Source organism: Globicephala melas, chromosome 1 (genome assembly GCF_963455315.2).
Source record: "Globicephala melas chromosome 1, mGloMel1.2, whole genome shotgun sequence".
Classification (NCBI taxonomy): Eukaryota; Metazoa; Chordata; class Mammalia; order Artiodactyla; family Delphinidae; genus Globicephala; species Globicephala melas.
The window spans coordinates 24,476,700-24,497,634 of NC_083314.1; the positions used below are offsets into that span (position 1 = coordinate 24,476,700).

At 36.3% G+C, this 20,935-nt stretch overlaps 1 protein-coding gene across 2 annotated transcripts in view; it reads right to left on the reverse strand.

The window, feature by feature from the left end:
* Window positions 1-20,935, reverse strand: part of CNST (consortin, connexin sorting protein) — a 114,772-nt gene that overhangs the window by 16,783 nt on the left and 77,054 nt on the right. For both annotated transcript variants that reach the window (XM_060305425.2, XM_030868508.3), the window contains 5 exons: window positions 19,989-20,075; window positions 19,430-19,544; window positions 16,622-16,643; window positions 16,353-16,449; window positions 8,095-8,987 (listed from right to left, as the gene is read on the reverse strand). In XM_060305425.2, the coding sequence (XP_060161408.1) occupies window positions 8,095-8,987; window positions 16,353-16,449; window positions 16,622-16,643; window positions 19,430-19,544; window positions 19,989-20,075 (1,214 nt within the window). The remainder of the gene's footprint in view (window positions 1-8,094; window positions 8,988-16,352; window positions 16,450-16,621; window positions 16,644-19,429; window positions 19,545-19,988; window positions 20,076-20,935) is intronic.

The following is a 20,935-nucleotide window of genomic DNA, read 5'->3' on the forward strand; positions in this document are numbered from 1 at the left end:
AGAATGCTCAACATCACTAATCATTAGAGAAATGCAAATCAAAACTACCTTGAGGTATCACCTCACACCAGTCAGAATGGCCATCTTCAAAAAATCTACAAACAATAAATGCTGGAGAGGGTGTGGAGAAAGGGGAACCCTCTTGCACTGTTTGTGGGAATGTAAATTGATACAGCCACTGTGGAGAACAGTATGGAGGTTCCTTAAAAAACTAAAAATAGAATCACCGTATGACCCAGCAATCCTACTACTGGGCATATACCTTGAGAAAACCATAATTGAAAAAGAGTCATGTACCACAATGTTCACTGCAGCTCTATTTACAATAGCCAAGACATGGAAGCAACCTAAGTGTCTATTGACAGATGAATGGCTAAAGAAGATGTGGCACATGTATACAATGGAATATTACTCAGCCATGAAAAGGAATGAAATTGAGTTATTTGTAGTGAGGTGGATGGACCTAGAGACTGTCATACAGAGTGAAGTAAGTCAGAAAGAGAAAAACAAATAACGTATGTTAACACATATATATGGAATCTAAAGAAAAAAAAATGGTTCTGAAGAAACTAGGGGCAGGACAGGAATAAGGACACAGACGTAGAGAATGGACTTGAGGACATGAGGAGGGGGAAGGGTAAGCTGCGACAAAGTGAGAGAGTGGCACTGACATATATACACTACCAAACGTAAAATAGATAGCTAGTGGGAAGCAGCCGCATAGCTGCTGGGAGATCAGCTCGGTGCTTTGTGACCACCTAGAGGGGTGGGATAGGGAGGGTGGGAGGGAGGGGATATGGGGATATATGTATATGTATAGCTGATTCACTTTGTTATAAAGCAGAAACTAACACACCACTGTAAAGCAATTATACTCTAATAAAGGTGTTAAAGATAAATAAAAAGGAAAAAAGTTTTTTAAAATAAAAATATGAGTTTTATAATGTACCTAAGTCTCTAGATTAGGTACTATCTCATGTTTTTGTAACTAGCTTTTATTTGCTTAAAGGGACAATTTAATAAGTATAAAATAGGAAAAGAAATGGTAAGAGTATCAAGATAGCATCCCACTTTTTAAGCCCCAGTAAATCATTTAGATAGGTAGATTCTAAAACAGAACTCCTGATTCTCTTCCTCTCAGAACTGCTCCTTACCACCCTACCTCATATCTAATCCATTAGCAAATCCTTTTAGTTCTTCCTTCAAAAATATATCTTCACCACATCCATCACTACTGAGTCCTTCATTATATGTCATCTGAATAATTGCAATAACTGGATTTGGTTGCCTTTCTTTGGCCCCTACCTGCAGTTTGCTAGTCTCCATAGAGTAGGCAGGAAACAAATCAAGTCACATCTTCTGTTCAAAATCCATTTCAAACTTCTAGCACCATTTAAATTGAATTCCAGTTCCTTACCCTGGTCTATGAGGCCCTACAGGAACCAGCTCCAGCTTGCCTTCTCCACCTGGACTTCCTACTGTCCTTCTCCTGTTCATTGTGCTCCAGATGTGCTGGCCCTCCTGCTGGCCCTCCCATTGCCTTCCCCTACACCCTGGTTAATAGAGCCTGTTCCTCCATCCTACCCACCACTTCAGTCTCTCTACACCCCTCCACCCTGCTCAGATTTCTTCAGAGCCACTACCAATATATGAAACTGTACTGTTTGTTTTTATGTGAACTCATTTATTATGTGTCTCTCCCTCTGAAGAGTAAGTGTGACGAGAGCAGGTACTTGATCTGTGTTCACGGGTGCCTCCTTAGTTTCTGCAATACAGTAGGTGCTCAAGAAATGTGCCAAAGAGCAAATGAATATATAGATGAGCAATTTATATAAAGACAGCACCTAGCCTATACTTATTTGAATAACATAGCTATTTCCCTTAAAATAATCAAATCTGTCCTTAAAGGTAATTTATTTTTCTAAGTGAACTAGGTCAAAAAAAAAAAAAAAAAAAAGAAAAGAAAAAGAAAAAAGGAGGAGGCGAGGAGGAAGCCTTACTGTGTATAGGTGGCTGTGTTGGCTCTGTAGAGAATACAAGAAGGTATTCAACAAGATCCCTGCGCTTAAGGAGTCTGCAATTTAGTATCCAATGCAATGCGCCCACGCATGTGTGTGTCCTATAATAACAAGGGAATATTACAGGTAGACAGGACTTTAGGAGGAATGGTGTTCAAGCCCCCCCCCCCTCATTATGGACTTCAGTGATCAAGAAATAATGGCAGCAGCTAGCATTTATTGAGTACGGACCATGGCAGGCACTGTGCCTTGCACTCTGTGCTAAAAAGTCATGAACTAGATCTTGAGGGTTGAGAAGAAATAATATGTGGAAAAGAGTTCATCACCTGTGACAGAAGGTAAAGATCAGAGGTGACAATATGTGAGGTGTATCCGGAAGGCAGCAGGGAGGCCAGGCTGACCACAGTATAGGTTAAGAACAAAGGAACGGCAGGAGATGGTGTTGGAAAGGTGAAGTGGGCCAGATTACCAACTGTCCTGAATAACAAGCCACTTAGTACAGCCTTCATCCTGGAGCCAGATGGAGTCGTGGGAAGAGACTGACAAGCAAAAATTATTTTATAGCAGAGGTTTAAATTAACAGTCTATGTGTTAGACCCAGACCCTCAGGTGTGTTTGGTTTCATCTACAGTATTTCAAAAAGCTATTCAGCCTTCTAGACAAGGCATGGGAACATTCTATTCTCCCTATCACCTACAACTAAATCATTTCATCTACTACTACTATTGTCTGACTGGCCCCTTTGGGTATCAGTTTGAGACCCTAAGTTTATACAGTGCTAATGTAAGACCATTTGGAGAGGAAAATGAGGAATGGGGAAACTTATTAAGTAGCTATTGCAAAAGCCCAGGAAGAGGCAGTAAAGATATAAATTGAAAGAATGATTTAAATGGAAAAGAAAAGGAGCTGGGTGCAAGAGACATGACAAATAAGAGAAGCATTCATTAATTAGAAAATTTAAAGGGCAGGATGAAAAAGAAAGGCAAAGACGAGACCATCTGGCACAAAGAAAAGATAGGTAATCCCTGGATAATCCTTTGGGGTTCATTTAGACACTTACATAAGTCCTGGGTCAAACATTTTCCATGAACCCATGAACCTTCTTATGTTATTGGAAGACTATATTTCCTCTTTTGTGAGGAAGCTGGACTTCCCCTGCTCCCCTTAAAAGAGCCATTCAAGAACACCATGATTGCTGTTTCTAAGACCCTCCTTTGTCTAAGATCCAAAGACCAGCTAACTATACGATTTCATAAAATCCTACTGCTTAGTCCCAGCCTCCCATCTTAACTTGGTAAGAGAATCCCACAGTGGCTAGTCTTAATGTAACTTAAATTTCCTGATCTTGGCCAAGAGACAGAGATGAATATTGCACAGAAGTCACTTAGATTAGACAGCTTCTCTGAAGACAAACTCAAAACCAATTTTGGGCTCTCATCTTTCTCCCCGTCAGAAAGTTCTAGGTTATGTCCTCCCCCACTGTGTTTCTTGTGAGACAGGTAGACCTGAAGATATCTAAGTAAATGTTGCCAATAAAGACAGAGGGGGTAGGGAACATATTTTGCCCTCTTTCAGATTGAAAGTTTTTTAAAGACCCAAGCAGTAGTAAAGTGGCTTCTTCTCCAGCTATCACATTAGGATATTATTTCTAAAAACAAAAATCACTTGAATCTGAAGCATTTAAAATAGTTTTCTGAACATATGACATCTCTGCAAACAGATCACACACACATATGTTAAATGAAGAAAAATGAATGGTTTATTTCCATATGGCACATCATGTTGCTAAAATCTGCTCACAAAGGGACCTCGGAATTACATACTATGACTATTTTCAATGTGAATAGATTACTTTTTGTAAAATTTACCCAATACTTGACCTGTTACTTATTTAGAAAACAAAACAACTCCTTCATCCCCACACATGTAACAAACAGCCTACTGTACGCTGAGTGGACTTTTATTACCAATATGAGGTTGGATCCTAATGCCAACTTGAACTTGTATAACATATTTCCTTTCTAAGGTTTTGATGCTAGGAACAGCTAAAGAGTTTAAAGAGAAGATAGTGTAACCCTCCCAGGTTCCAGAACACAGCAAGTCAATGATTTATTAGCATTACTAGGTTCCTGGGTCAAAGGGGTTTGGATTCTGACATTAAAGTAATGTCAGGGGGTTCCCTGGTGGTGCATTGGTTGAGAGTCCGCCTGCCGATGCAGGGGACACGGGTTCGTGCCCCGGTCCAGGAGGATCCCACGTGCCGTGGAGCGGCTGGGCCCATGAGCCATGGCCGCTGAGCCTGCACGTCCGGAGCCTGTGCTCCACAACAGGAGAGGCCACAACAGTAGAGGCCCCTGTGCCGCAAAAAATAAAATTAAAAAAAAAATAATGTCAGTATATTATGGGTTTTGGGATAAAATTTCATCTTTTTCTAAAAACTGGGATACTCAAATTCAGCAAACAGGTAACACTTGCCACCAGACAACTGTTAGACTGAGGCTTCATACATACAGCATCCTTCTCTGAATTTTTAATCACTGCAACTGTAATATCATGGCACTCGCACAGAAGTTACTCATATAAAAATTACTTAATGAGGGGATAAATAAGTGAATCTCTCTAACTTGCTGACACTCTACATGTGATAAACTTTTTTTCTTAAAAAATCTATGAAATGGGGACTTCCCTGGTGGCACAGTGGTTAAGAATCCGCCTGCCAATGCAGGGGACACGGGTTCGAGCCCTGGTCTGGGAAGATCCCACATGCCGCGGAGCAACTAAGCCCGTGCGCCACAACTACTGAGACTGTGTGCTGCAACTACTGAAGCCCATGCTCCTAGAGCCCGTGCTCCGCAACAATAGAAGCCACCGCAGTGAGAAGCCCACGCACTGCAACTAGAGAAGCCTGTGCACAGCAACAAAGACCCAACCCAGCCATAAACAAATAAATAAATAAAATATTAAAAAAACAAAAATCTATGAAATGAGCATAAATGTTTTTGATGCTTTTGTAAAACAGTAGAGATTATACTTTTGATGACAGTATGTCACCTTTTTTACATAAGAAAGAACACCAATGCTTCAGATATTAAGCTATCGTTTTACTTAGCAAAATTACTCCGGTTTTGGAAAAGCTTCCAAAACCTAGAAAAGTTTCATTTATACGTCTTTTTTTTTTGGCCGTGCCATGCAGCATGTGGGATCTTAGTTCCCCGACTAGGGGTCAAATCCGTGCCCCCTGAAGTGGAAGCCCAGAGTTTTAACCACTGGACTGCCAGGGACGTCCCCCACATGTCTCCACATTAATGAATTAAATTAGTGTACATATTTTCAGTTCTCTATGAGATTTTATACAAAAACTTCACTTTATGTGATGAAGCTAATTGTTTAAGAAAAAACACAACAGACACTTCCACCGTGCTGGTAATGGTTATCAAGGCCAAGTTCCACTGAAGCCAGAGCTGAGCAATGCAGAAATGACAAGAAAATGAAAGCAGAGATACAAGAAAAAAGGGGAAAACTGGCAATGAGAGAACGTACTATTATATTCTACCATAAACACAGTGGTAGAAAGAGTGAAAAGCAGTAAGGAAATCTGTAAGGGGCAGAGTCACTCACAGGAAGAAATGATAGATTTGGGAGAGAAGGACTCACAGGATAGCACAGTGATGTGGAGAAAAGCAGGCTCACAAGCCTCAGTGGTTCCTGAGGGCAGGAAAAATATTATTCGTGAACATTATTTAGTTATTAAGAAATTATGTTCTGTATCCTATATTCACAAAAGTATGCACAAATGTGGCAGCAGAGAGTCCCCAAATGCCAAGAACTTCATCTGACTCCTCACTTATCCTCAGCACCTGACACATGAAGATACCCCTAATACAATTACATTGAAAGCACGAAATAAACAGTGTTTGGATTAAAAAGAAGTTTGTACTTATAAGCAAACCCACTGTTACCTGGACATTTTACTTAGCTCAAAACTTCATTCTTAGGGTACTAAGGAAGTAGTAAGCATAGTGATTTCCAGTTTTGAAATTTTAAAAACTTTTCCTGACACAGGCAGATTCTATTAAAGGTGTATTTTTCAGAATGGAGAAGGAAGTATTCAGAAACAATCTGTTTAGCATTATCATAGGAAAGTAAACTAGTTTTGTTAGTCATATGTAGCTTTGGGGGTTTTTAAAACAGTATAACTTAACAGACCAATAGATTTTTAGGAAAGGGGACCATCATGTATAAAAAGTAACTTCACAGGAAAGACAACTTTAAAATGTTCATACATATAATTTCCACCTCTAGCTAGGTGTTATCTACAGGAAAAACTGACATTACGAGTTTGAGGAAGGACTATTCCATTTAGTTGTAGTACAATGTTAATTTAACAGTAATTCTACACCACAAATGTCCTTTAAGGCAGGGAGACTCAACAGGAGTACTCTGGTTCTTCTTCACAGTTTATACTTAAAAAAGTAAAATTAGACCATACATAAGGTCAGCTTGATTCAACTTGAAAATAAGCAGTCAGATAATGGTAACTTTTTGGTATTACAGCTAGATTTGAATATGGTTGTGACTTCTGCCTTGATAATTCCCTGTACCAGAGGTCTGATGAAAATAAAAAAGAAAAGGTCCAGTGTTATACTATTAGCTGTATTAAAAATTTTTTTTTTTACTATTCTTAAAAATTATGGTTTAAAAATATGTATATATATATAAAACAGAAAACTCTCATTTAAACCATTTTTAGGTGTACTATTCAGTGGCATTAATTACATTCATAATGTTGTATAACCACAACCAAAACTACTTCTAAAAGTTTCATCACCCCAAACAGAAACTCTGTACTCATTAAGCACTACTAAATAATTTTAAGAAAAAATTAAGAAGAAAAGTCAGTTTATGGAGGATTGACTATAAATGGCAATAAAAAGATCTAGTTAAAATAAACAAAAGAATGACTATTTTATCTAATTTTGTCAAGAAAAAAATTCAGAATAAAAATCATAGTTGATGGAGAATTGACTATAAATAGCAATAAAGGAAGCTAGTCATAACAGTAATCATCTTAGAAAGCTTCCACAGGGTTCCATTTTCATATGTATTCTGTTGTCTATTTTGTCTTTGTTACATTTCCATTTTCTACTTGATGGGTTTTTTTTTCCAGTGATAATGCAGAATTAGAAAACAATGGACATAAATTAAATTAAAAGCTTATTTGGAAAAAAATATAAGATGAAGAAGAAGAAAAGTAATTAGCAACCTAATTCTCAGAGAAGTAAACAGAATTAGAGAGTTAGATAGTAACTCCATAAGGCTGATAACTGGTGGAGTCAGTATTTGAACTAAGGCTCTCCAGACTCTGCTCCTTCCACTAGGTCAGGCTGCCTTCCTGAGGCGCTATAGTTTTGGTATGGCTTTATTTTTCCCCCCTGAACTTTAAAAAATTGTATTATCAAACAAAGGAGGATGGTCATCTTGATATTCTCTCCTGCCCCCCTTTTTGGATTTTGACTAGCTTAATTACTGTTTAGAGAAACTTTAAAACTTTGAATTATTTGTAATATTTGACTTAGTCAAGCAGTAAGTATTAAGTTTGTTCAAACCTAGAGCTTATAAATCCATTCAGTATCTCCTACTCTTACTGTATTTTAAAATGTTTCCTTCATTCTATTATACTGTTTTAAAGAATTTTAAAATACATTAATAATAAGAAGAAACAGTGAGTATATATTTTATCTTCTAGATGTATGAGAAGAAAAATAAGATTTCCTTACAAGAATGTAACTAATCTTATTTTGTTAATAATTCCCAGGACTGCCAAATAAAAATCATAAGAATATGAAAAATGAGGTACATAATGCTTACTAGAGGCATACGATATAATTTTTGAGGTATAAACATCATGATTATACATAATGATTAAAAATTTATGTTAACTAAATTTCCCCCTCATGTTTGAGGCCAGGGAAAATTTACAAAAACAAGGCAATATTTAGCATATATGTGCTTTCAAATTTCATCATTTTAATCGTATTTTATATTAAATCATATTTATATTAAATCTCAAATTTACCTCTGCAATCTCTATCCTTTTTGCAAGATCATCGAGAGAAAGACAGCTTTCATCAGAAGGCAGGTTCTCCTGTAGACTATAGGATTCTTCTTCAGGAGAAAGATCTTGAAGGAGATCAGCGTCTTCCTCTTGGTTATCTTCATATGAAAGGGAATCTTCAGTATCTTTTAAGCATTCTTCTAAAAGGCTGTTCAAATAGTCTTCTGTTTCCTTACTGACTTGTTCGTGTTTATCTCCCTGTTCCTCTGGGGCCATATACACTTCTGGAAGCACTGTACTTAAATCAGATACTTGATTATTTTCACAAAGTACACTCTCAGAGCCCTCTGAGTCAGTCTGCCCCTGTGGTGATTTTCCATCACTGTCTGTAAGATCAGGTTGCTGCAGCTCATTTAATTCATTGTTCTCAAGTTGGTCTGTGGGCAACGCCTCAGAAGCATCCTCAAGTAGCAACTGGAGTTCCTTTCTTTGCGTCTGTGAGTATTTACCCTCAGAAATCAACGCAGGAGGTATATGGTCAGAGCCTGGTAAAATCAATGGCTCTATCACTGACTCGCTGGAAACCTTAGGGTCTTTAGCAATGCCCTCTATTTCAGCCACATCTTGGCTGGCCTCTGACTGAGTCAGCTGCAAGCGGCTGTCATCCTCACAAGCATGCCCTGAAGAGAGTAGCCCAGACCTGCTCCCTGCCGACTCCAAGGGCAGGGCGTGGAGCTCCAGTGTGGCTTCAGCGCTGCAGAGCGGCTCCTCCGTGTGGCCCTTCCCTGCAGTTACCGGAAGGCTCAGGGGATCTGCCTGCCTGTCCATCTGATTACAGCAGGGACTGCTCTCGCAGGTCTCTCTTTTATGTTGGCTTTCTTTTCCTGATTCCATGCCAAGACAAGTTTCACTCTCTGAAAATGAAGGAAAGCAAGCTGTTTTAAGATTCAAAACAACTTTGTACAGGAGGGAAGAGAAAGGACATGAATAAAATGTGGGACACAACGATATTCTAAACCTCTGAAATGGAAATTCTACCTGATGGATAATAGTGTCTTTAGGTAGAGGAAACATCCTAAACATTTAGTAAGTAATCCTTTAGATATGAAAATTAACAGATTATTCAAAAACATGTTAAAATATGAATATATAATTTAGTCTTCATTATAATTGAAAAAGTCATTTTTTTCAAAGGTTTAGAAGATATTCTTCTGAGCTTTATTGGCTGTGTATATTTAAACGAATATTTTAAAGTGTAGAAAAATTATTTTCAGTGTATTTAAGACATGGTATATTAAATAAATATTTTTACATGATGAACCATGTAATACATAATTTAAAGTGTAAGAAAAACAATACTGGTTCTGATCTATTAAGACTAAACTAAGGAACGTAAGTCTGTTCTGTTCAAATTTATTTAAGCATAATATCTTTAATAATAACATCCTTAATTAATGTGTTGGAAAATTACTTTAACTTCTTAAAGGGAGGCAGTCAAAGGTAGTGGTATAAAGCATAAGTCTTGGTACCAGGCAGAAATGGGTTTGGAATTTTAATATTTCTTTCCATTTCTATTTTAAATAAAACAATTTAAAATACTTTTCTTCCACTTTAAAACTAAAGCATTAAAAACTTTCACAAAATATATACTGAATGCATAAACTAGTAGATAAGAGAGAAGCTTGCTCATGATTGAGTTTTTGGTCGATTAAGCATTCCTAACTACCACAGGAGTTTTAACTTTTTCTTTTGTCATATATTGTTTAATTTATACAAATCATGGGCCAAAGGTTAAAATCAAGAGTGAAATATAGTGATGATTATATTCTACCTGGTTTTTCATTTATTGGTACTTTAATAATTACCAATTGGCAATGGCAGCACGTACCATACCAAAGAAAAGACAGAACTTAAATGCCATCTTCTGGTTTCAGAGAATCAGGGATGGAGTCTGGCCACCTCAACTCTGCACTGCTGAGCTTATTAGAGTTCGTATTACCTCCCCCAATGCCTTAACTTGAACATCAGATGAGGAGAGGACAAGGAAAAATAGGTCTCTTTTGGGGAGAGTACAGCATTCTTTGTCTTGTCTCACCCCAAGGAATCACTCAAAGTTTGGAAGACTGCAAAAAAAAAAAAAACACATGGACATTTTAATTCCCATTAGGTTGTCTGCTTCACCATTGAGCTTGCTGGTCTGCCTCTCTGTTAAGATGCGGGATGTCAGAGCAAGGAGGGCCCCTGCAAGATGGAAAGGGGGCCAAGCTCTCCTCCACAAGTTCCCAGTACCCAAAGGTTCAGAAGGCGGCCCTCAAAACACATCCATGGAATTCAGAGAGTAAATAGCATACACACAGGGTGGAGAGGGCCCCACATCAGAGGAACGGGGTGTGCTGTCTCTAGCTGAGGGCCAGTTACCTAAAGGACCACAGATGTCTAGGAGAGCAATTTGGAAGTAAGCGCCTCCTCAGTTGGTCCTGCCGGAGCCACCACACGTCCCCATAGCCTGGATTCTGTCCTATGCACTAATCTAGCTAGCTTCACCAGAGAGCAGACCATGCTCCCAGCCCCTGCAGAGCTGGTGGACAGAGAAGAGCTTTGAATAATGAGATTTAAGTGTTATGGCAAAGTTTGGAATTGAAAAGGACTAAGTCATAAAGAATCAAAATGAGACTATTTAATAGCTATAAGTGACTGAAAAGTTAGAGAATCAGCCTGAGATGCCATTACATGAGTAGAAAGTGACGTGGCTGACTATAGTTACTTAGACAAAATACAGTCACTTTAAGTACCGTTTCTAATGAAGCAAGATACCACTTAAGTGGTGTGTAATAAAGACTACGCATAGGTACAATGTATTACTTATAAATACTGGCCTGAAAACAGTTGCTTCATTCCACTATTAGAAACAATATAAAATATGAAAAGAAGTAGTAATTTAAGATGCAAAGGGCAAGAGTTTCAGACTAGATCAGGAGAGTAGCTATAGTTTGTTTGACGCCATATAAAATCTAAGTGATATTTTTAATACATATTCAGTCTCCAAATCACACATAATATATGCTATTTTATAATTTGTTGTATCAAATCATGCTTTTGGGGAAAAACTTAAAACCTGTCCTTACAGGTAATGAAAAACAGTCTGCTGCCTTACCCTCCCATCTGTCTGATTCCTGCTCTCTAGAGGCAGCCAATTTTCAATTCCTTTAGCTGTTTCCTCTCATATTTACTCTCTATTTCTAGATAAGACTTACATTGTTATTTATTGACTTTTCAGTTTTAGAGAACACCTACTGACTTCCTACTATGGAAGAGAGTTAGCTCTCATGGTTCCTTTCCCCAACAATGATGCTTTCTTTCTCCTCCTCTAGCTCCCATTACAATTCAACACAATTCTAGGGCAAATCAATATTCAAATGCTTATGTTACTATGGCTTTGTAAGTATTATTCACAACTGACCCACACTATGTACTCTGATACGTCTTCCTTTCTCCTTTATGCTTTGTTTTCCTTGGTGTTGATAACTGCCTCATTACTTCATTAAAAAAAAAAACTTTACCTATGTGTCTTCAAACTCGGACAGATGTACAACTACGGCATATGTACCAAGAGGTAATCCATCAGTTTTAAAACATATCCTTCTTGAGTCCCTGACCTGGAACTCCTCTCCAGGGCTGCTACACAGTTATCATCCTGGAATTTCCTTTCCCAGTGATCCTAGGAATTCATTTTGGCTCTATTTTGGAAACCTTGTTTTCTCTGAATCCCAGGTCTTCCTCTTTGTTTATCCTCTCTTAGTAGAAAATTTCCTAAGAACAGGTACATGGAAGGTAAACTTTCTAAGGTTATTCACATCTGAAAGTCTTTACTTCTTCACCCCTGACTAAAACTTTGGTTGGGTAAAGTTTTCTAGGTTAGAAATCATTCTCTCTCGCAATTTTGAAGGCACTGCTGTATTGTGTCTAGCTTCCAACAGGCCTCCGATTTGGTAGAAGGGGAATATAAAGGTCTAAATGCTTCTTGTACAGTCTTTTAGCCCAACTTTAAACCCTTAAATTTAGAGGTACCCTCTGTGCTTCCAATTCCCAAACCTTCCCAAGCAGAAATCAACCTTTTCCCTGTAGACACTTAGTTTCTGGCTTTCTCTGGTATGTTAAGCCAGGTGTCACCCATCTATCTGCTTTCCAGCTTCCAAAATTTTCTGGATGTCATATCTGCTGCTGGGTCCTTGCCAGTTCTATCCTTCTGGCTTTCTGCCTTTAAGGATCCCCTTCAGATATTTTAATAGTGTTCCAAAAAGAAAGTGGAAGTAAATGTTTGATCCACTATGTTTAACCAAAAATATTTTCTGAATTTTCTACGAGTATGTATCATAGTATAAAACTTATTGTTAATGTTTCTGTTAATATTAACATGAATTTCTGTTAATTGGTTCTCCTGAACCCAAAGATCTAGTGAGGTAAGTTTACTAAACCCTACTGCATTGACTTAAGATGTACTAAAAAAAAAATTCTACTCTGATGACATAAAAATGGAATAAAAGCTGAGTGTATGACAGATACTTAATAATACCAAATTAAAGAGGTAGTTCTAAAATGAGAAGTTAGACTTAAACCTAAGTTCTAACACATGCTCTACAAATGCACATACCTTTGCGTTACTCTCTCATTTCCCATTCCCCCATGAATTCTCTTTAGGGAAAAATCCCCTATACAATACATGAGGTGAGACTAAAGCATTCATGAATTAACACATTTCTTATATTTTCTGAGTATCTCATTAATTATCATCAGGTAAGAACATCTGAGTGATATCAGGCTTGAAAAAGAAATTTTCAATGTTAATATCTATTTTAGCAGCTGGAAAGAAATGTGCCTAAATTAAGTCTGAACTGTTGGTAATAGTATAAATTAGTACAACTTCTACAGAGGCTAATTCAAAACTAAAAATGTACATACTCAGTCATCAGGGAAAAGCAAGGTAAAACCACAATGACATTCATATCCACTAAAATGACTTAAGAAAAAAAAGACTGACAACATTAAATGTCAGCAAGGACGTGGAACACCTGGAATTCTCATATATTGCTGGTGGGGTATAAAATAGGACAACAGCGTTGGAGAACTATTTGACAGTTTTTTAGAAAGCTAAACATGTACCTTCCCTATGACCCAATGACTCCACCCTAAGTTCTTTACCCAAGAGAAATAAAAACATGTATCTACAAAAAAACCTTCCTACCGTTTTATTCATGATATCTCCAACTTGGAAACAACCCAAATATCTATCAACAGGTGTATGGATAAATAAATTGTGGTACGGTCAAAAATGTGGAATACTACTCAGCAATGAAAGGAAATGAATTAATGATACATACAACAATATGGGAGGCTCTCAAAAAAAAAAGGATGCTGAGCAATTCTACTTATATTACATTCTAAAACAGGGAAAACCCACTGATAATAAGAGAAAGCACTGGGTCGCCTGGGACTGGAGGTGGGAGGGACTGAGTGTAAGAGGGCTGGGAGAAAGATTCTGGAGTGATGAATGTGTTCCATATCTTGACTGGGGTAGTAGTTACATGAGTGTATACAGTTGTCAAATCTCACCAAATTATACACTTCAAATGGGTACATTTTATTGTATGGAAATTGTACTTCAATAAAGTTGATTTAAAAATGGGAAGGGAATGATAAATAGAGAACTCAGGATAATGGTTACCTCAGGAATGGAGTGAAGCAGGTGATGGGATAGAGAGGAACACAAAGGTAGCTGTAACAGAACTGACAATTTAGTCCCTTGTTAGGTACAAGGTTCACAGGTCTTCATTTTTCTATCAATTGTTAAAATGTATGTACGTTTCATATTATTTTTACATATAAAATATTACTTAATAAAATGAATTAAAATATAAATTAATAAAAACACATGGGCTTCAGGGTCAGAAAAATAGGGTTTAGCTTTGTGTTCTAATTAGTTCTGTTCCGGAATAAGTCACTTACCTTCCTTGAGTTTCTTAAAATGATTTAGCCTACCTTAAATTGGTTGTTAGGAGGAAAAGATGAGATAATATACATAAAAGTATTTTGAAAATATAAAATACTACATAAGTTACTTGAAGACTTTAATAATGATAGATTAATTAGAAAAGTAGCAATGAATAACACATAGAGAACATTAATGGAATACTAGAAGTAGGGGGTAGTGATAACATGAGGAGGAAGTGGTGGAGGAAGAGTAATGAGAGCAGTGAGCACATATTTTTCTTACCTTATGCCAGGTACTGTTCTAAACTTTAATGAAATTACTAATTTAATCCTCATAAGAATCCTATGAGGTAAGAACTATTAATGTCCACCTTTTGGAGCTGAGGAAAGGGAGGGACAGAGAAATTAGGCAACTTGCTTATGGTCACACAACTTTTTTTTTTTTTTTGGCTGCACCGTGTAGCATGCAGGATCTTAGTTCCCCAACCAGGCATGGAACCCATGTGCCCTGCACTGGGAGTGTGAAGTCTTAACCACTGGACCACCAGGGAAGACTCTTAGGGTCACACAACTTCAAGTGGTGGAGAGAGGATTCAAACCAGACAAGTTTGGTGCCAGAAACAATGTCTTTAACCACCACACACACAAAAAAGCAAGTTACTTATTATATAAGGAGCTTAAGACCAAGATATGTAGAGAGAAAGAAAAGGGAAAGTCTACACTGTAGAACATGTAAGACATTAGAAATAAGGAATATGGGGTAAAACAAGGACAATATATTAAATACAAATCATTTAAAGTAATATTTTCATATTTCTTTCTCTCATATTCTTTCTTACATTTCTATGTATTTATTCATAGAATAACCAATCTGAGTAGGCTCATTATGAGACATTTGACATTTTTCCTTAAAAGATATTATTTTATCAGACTTGGCAAGATTTCTTTCTCCAGAATTTAGTCCCCACCCTCCCCGTAAAATGGCTATTAATGAAATGTCTGCATTGTGTAAGTCTTTGAAAATCCACACAACTTACTTAGCAGAAGTATGCTGCAATTTAATTAGAAACCAGAAGACCCAGGTTCTAGTTGTGAATCAAAGCACCAAGCAAGTGGCTTAAACGTGGTATCTCAGTTTCCTGTCTGAGATAGTGGTGTCTCAGTTCCTATCTCGCAGTAAAGGCCAAGCTAGAAGTAGTGCCAAGCTAGTGCTAGGCAGTGTCAGACTCAAACACTCAGCATGTAATAACAGCCTTCTTCCCAATGTGCACAGCAAAGAGACACATTCACACCCAAACTAGGTGACTATTTTGTGACTTTTTCCCCTAAGATTTTTATGAAGCTCATTGTATTCTGATTTCCAAAATAAAAATGACTGGGAAAAAGAGACAGGAAGAACAGAGTATAGTTGGATTGACCTAAGGCAACCCAAATTTGCCTCATAAGAGAAGAGGGGATAAAATAAGATTTAGGGGGAAAAAAACATAAAGAGAAAAAAGCAAGTGAAATTGCAGGCGTCATCGTCATCATCTTACCTCTTCAGGCACCTCAAGTCAAAAGACCTGATGCTGCCTGTTTACTATCAGGGCTCTCAGGCCCAGGAACATAAAGCCCAGGAATATAAATTAGTACTAAAATCATAAACAAGGAGAAATAAATGCCCTAAAACATATTTATTTATCTTTATTTTCTAAAGTTTTTATAATGAACATACATTACTACTGTAAGAAAAAAAATTTCTAGAAATCTTTAACCTTTGACATAAGACACAGTGCTATAAAATATACTATGAATGCTATAGAAATATATATGTACAAATTAAAGTATACCATATGTTAGTCAACAAAAAAAGGAAAAGAATAAATTACTATAGATAAACTATAAGGATACAGAGCTTATCTTGATAATATCTAGATTTACAGAAAAAATTTCTGATAAAGTTTGTACAAAAATTGATTTTTTTTAACAGAAAGGGATGTCTGAATACACTAAAACCAATTCTATTTCAGAGCTTATTTGTACAATCTTGTCATATTCTGTTAGACACATATAACCACCTACTGAAAACATGAAATAATTTTATGTTTTTACAAGAATTCAGATTTTATCATTCCTACTACTAGATATCTAAAAATAGAATTACACAATGTAAAAAAGTCTTGCTTTGCTATTTGTGCAGGAGAGGTATACGCAAAAAAACTCCTTCACAGCAACTCAGATTAACATTTGTAGAATACTTATTATAAGAGGCAGGCATATCTCCTATATCCCCCTGTAATTTAAAAACATACCCGGCTCTTTGGCTGTAGCTCCTCTTTCCTTTGGATCTTCAGATACTATTAACTGCATAAAGCATTTCCTTCCCAGGGACTTCTGTACAGCTGCTATCTAAAAAGTTTTTTAAAAAGAAGAAGAAGAAAAATAAAACTTTGGAGGAAACTATTACATTAAATTAGAAAGCTGAAAATAATTTGAGAAAGGTTTCATTATTTTCTAAAACAGTCCATACAACAAACATGACACATTTTTCCTATAGACATTTTCAAAGAAAATCTCTTACCTTATGTTTGGATAAAAGAGGACTGTAGGAAAAAAGAGAGAAAAAAAAGAATTAAAAAAATAAATTACAGCAGCAATATGCTTCCAAACAAATGTCACTGAAAGGGCTGTAAAAAAAAAAAAAATAGAGCTTCTCTGGATTCTAATATTAGCACAGAACATTTCCACTGCTGAAACATTACCACTGGTTCACATAGTTCAAAGTGCAGCTATCTCATGTGTTAATCTCCTTAGATGGCCAATAACTAATGAAAACCTCCATAGAAGCTATAAATACTGAGATTCGCGGGGAAAAGTGTCAACCTTTTGCTAATAATGTATTTCAAGAGCATTTCACAGATACTATTAAAATTTTAGTTTATGTCATTATAGTCTAAAATTATGGTGGAAGATAATTTTATATGCATTATCCACAGAAAAGGATAACAAAAGTAATCTTTAAATATTATACTTTAGGAAATACCCAAGATAAAAGAATGCATATATTCACCACAAAGCATACACAAAAATGTTCACAGCCATTTTATTCATACAATTCAAAAACTGGAAACAAACCAAATGTCTATTAACAATATAATGGATAAATAAATTGCTGCATAGTCATATAATGAATACACACAGCAGTAAAGCAGAGCAAGTTACCATAACATGTAACAACATAACCATGGGCAAAAGAAGCTAGATACAAAAATCTACTCTGTGTGATTACATTTATATTAAATTACAGAACAGGCAAACACACTGTTATAGAACTCAGACAGTAGTTACTTTGGGAGATGGGTACTGACTTTGTACAGAAATTAGGCAGATTTCTGAGGGGCTGGACTGTCCTGTATCTTGGTCAGACTGGTAGTTACACTATGTATCTGTACATGTACAAATTCATCAAGCTGGGTACTTTAATGTATGTATAACTCAAAAATATTTTTTATATTAAAAATTTTAGGAGTATAATTTTGGGAAATTATCAAATTTAAAGCATAAAAATTTGAGGTTTTGTTTACTATACTATCCACTGTTCATTAGCCAGAAATTCTCTAGTGATCTGAAGCAATGTGACTAGCTTTTAAATTGTGTGTTGGCAAGTTACCTTATATTTAAAAAGAGAAAAAAAAAAAGAAAAACAAAGTCATGCTCATATTAGGTTAAAAAAAATTGCTTTTAAATAATTAAAACATTTGTAACACATTAAAAATTATTAGTTCCATGGGAAGGGCAGAAAAAGTGTCTATACTGAAATTGTGAAAGTAAGAAAACAATCTCCACAGTATGGAGGTTCCTTAAAAAACTACAAATAGAACTACCATATGACCCATCAATCCCACTACTGGGCATACACCCTGAGAAAACCATAATTCAAAAAGAGTCATGTACCAAAATGTTCATTGCAGCTCTATTTACAATAGCCCGGAGATGGAAACAACCTAAGTGTCCATCATAGGATGAATGGATAAAGAAGATGTGGCACATATATACAATGGAATATTACTCAGCCATAAAAAGAAACGAAATTGAGCTATTTGTAATGAGGTGGATAGACCTAGAGTCTGTCATACAGAGTGAAGCAAGTCAGAAAGAGAAAGACAAATACTGTATGCTAACACATATATATGGAATTTAAGAAAAAAAAATGTCATGAAGAACCTAGGGGTAAGACAGGAATAAAGACACAGACCTACTATAGAATGGACTTGAGGATATGGAGAGGGGGAAGGGTAAGCTGTGACAAAGCGAGAGAGAGGCATGAACATATATACACTACCAAACGTAAGGTAGATAGCTAGTGGGAAGCAGCCGCACAGCACAGGGAGATCAGCTTGGTGCTTTGTGACCGCCTGGAGGGGTGGGATAGGGAGGGTGGGAGGGAGGGAGCTGCAAGAGGGAAGAGATATGGGAACATACCTAAATGTATAACTGATTTACTTTGTTATAAAGCAGAAACTAACCATTGTAAAGCAATTATACTCCAATAAAGATGTAAAAAAAAAGAAAGAAAAGAAAAAAAAAGAAAACAATCTCCTTTATCTATTTTAAAAGATTCCGTTGTTTAAAACCTCTACAAAGTCAAAAGTTAACCTATTTAACTCACTAAGAATTAGGTTATAATGCAAAATCCATACAAATACTGTTTCAAAGGTTCAAATTGACTAACACAAGAAAATTGTACATCCCAGAAATCTGCACTTGTTTAATCACTATCATGTCCCCTCACCTTTAAAATTCTGAGTCTTCAAATAATGAATTAAAAAAATATATTTAAGTTCTTTATTATTACTATATTCAGTTTTAAAAATCCAACTCTTTGATATAAATCAAACAATTTAAAATTATCTGGTAAATGGACTTTTCCTTCTACAGTATTTTGGTTAAATACCATAGTGCGTTCGCTTTCCAGTATTAGACTACTCTTAAAAATGTGTTTTTACTATAACATAGTATAGTAAAAACATAGAAACACTGACAAACATACAAACATTGAAAAACAATTATAATAAAAAATCCTAACACAAATTTTTCCATCTGAATCGCCTAATCTCTTAACCAAAAAGTAATCGAAATTAGAAGTTACATTTAAAAATTTCTAATTAGAAGGTGCTTTGAATTTTGTAAAGTAGACCTTTCGCTGAGTTTAGTGTAAGAAACAGATAAAAGCTGAGAAAGGAACCTAATCATTTTATCAATTTTAATTTCTCCAGTTGAAAGCATTAACAAAACAAAGAAATGAATCTTGTATTTCAAATATTCAATGCTACAGTGCTTCTTCAATATTCTATTCAAACTCATTGTAAACAAATACTGAAGTACTTACTCTTGATGTGTTGTGCAAAATTTAGCAAGCCGTTCAAAATCCTCACCATTAAATCCTTTTTCTGAGTTCCTCAAAGATGTAACTGTATGTGGTTGTACAGTTTTCCATTTTGTTTCTAAATTTAAAATATTTGTTAGTCACTGGCTGTTATAAAACATGTTTAGGAGGGAAAAAATAGATAACTGGCACCACTGACAAAGATCATCATGCAAAAGTATCTTCTCAACCCCAAAGTTAACACAGAAATAGCTAAGTGATTACTTTTCATTCTAAGTAAATATTATCCCAGAGACTAAATTAGCCAATAGGGCATACAAAGTGATCAGAAGAAATGCAAACAGTTGCAAGTGTTCTTTTCTTGGCACTGATATGAAGAACAAAATACAAAGAGAAAAATTTTCTTACAGTGACATAAACTTGTGCTAAAAATGCTACTTTCTTTGCAACATTAACTTGACTAGAAATGTCTATTTCCTAAAACTAGGTCAAATATGTTAACTTTCTAGAGAGCAACTTGTTAGATTATTGATAATTCCACATTCTGTTAGTCTGTACTCACCCCACTGTTCTTGAATGGCAGAAAGATTTGCGAGCAATTGCTCATGATACAGTCGTTCGAGCTGAATGAATTTCATTGCTTTCTCATCTGAATAGAAAATTTGAGGAAAACAGAAATCCAGCCTAAAGAATAATGTCCTATATCAGTTGATAAATTTGAAGCTTACCAAAAAATGAGAGGACTCTAAATACTTTTAAATTTTTTTTTTTTTTTTTTTTTTTAATTTTGCGGTAAGCGGGCCTCTCACTGTTGTGGCCTCTCCCGTTGCAGAGCACAGGCTCCGGACGCGCAGGCTCAGCGGCCATGGCTCACGGGCCCAGCCGCTCCGCGGCATGTGGGATCTTCCCAGACCGGGGCACGAACCCGCGTCCCCTGCATCAGTAGGCGGACTCTCAACCACTGCGCCACCAGGGAAGCCCAATACTTTTAAATTTAAACAAAACTTAAGTAAGGTTTCTTGGTTCTGAAGTAGGTAAATTTTAATGTAGCGTATCATGCAGTAGCTACCTGGGTTCTATTCTATCAGCAAACAGTAGAAATAAAAAGAAGGTTTTAACGTTCAAGGAATGGCTGCTTGCTAACAATATCTCTAGGAGAGTCAATTAAATATAATTTAATTAGAAATAGGACCCATGTGGAATCCTGTATCTAAGTGTTCCCCCTCCCTTTCTTTCTCTCCTTAAATTACCTTCTGTCAAGCAACTATGTTACCCTCTAGTCAAATGTTTGTTTCTGATTTCAACTGCCTGTGATCCTTTACTTATTTCTCACCGAACACTTAAAAAAAATTAACTTGCCACAGTGATTTTCATAATTATGTGCTTCTACTTTTTTGGTAGATTTTCTTATAAACTGCTGTCTTCTCCATCTGTATCACACATTTAGCATCACATGAGGTCATAATAAATTGTGCAACTGTCTACCTTCCTTTGGGCCATGTTCTAAAT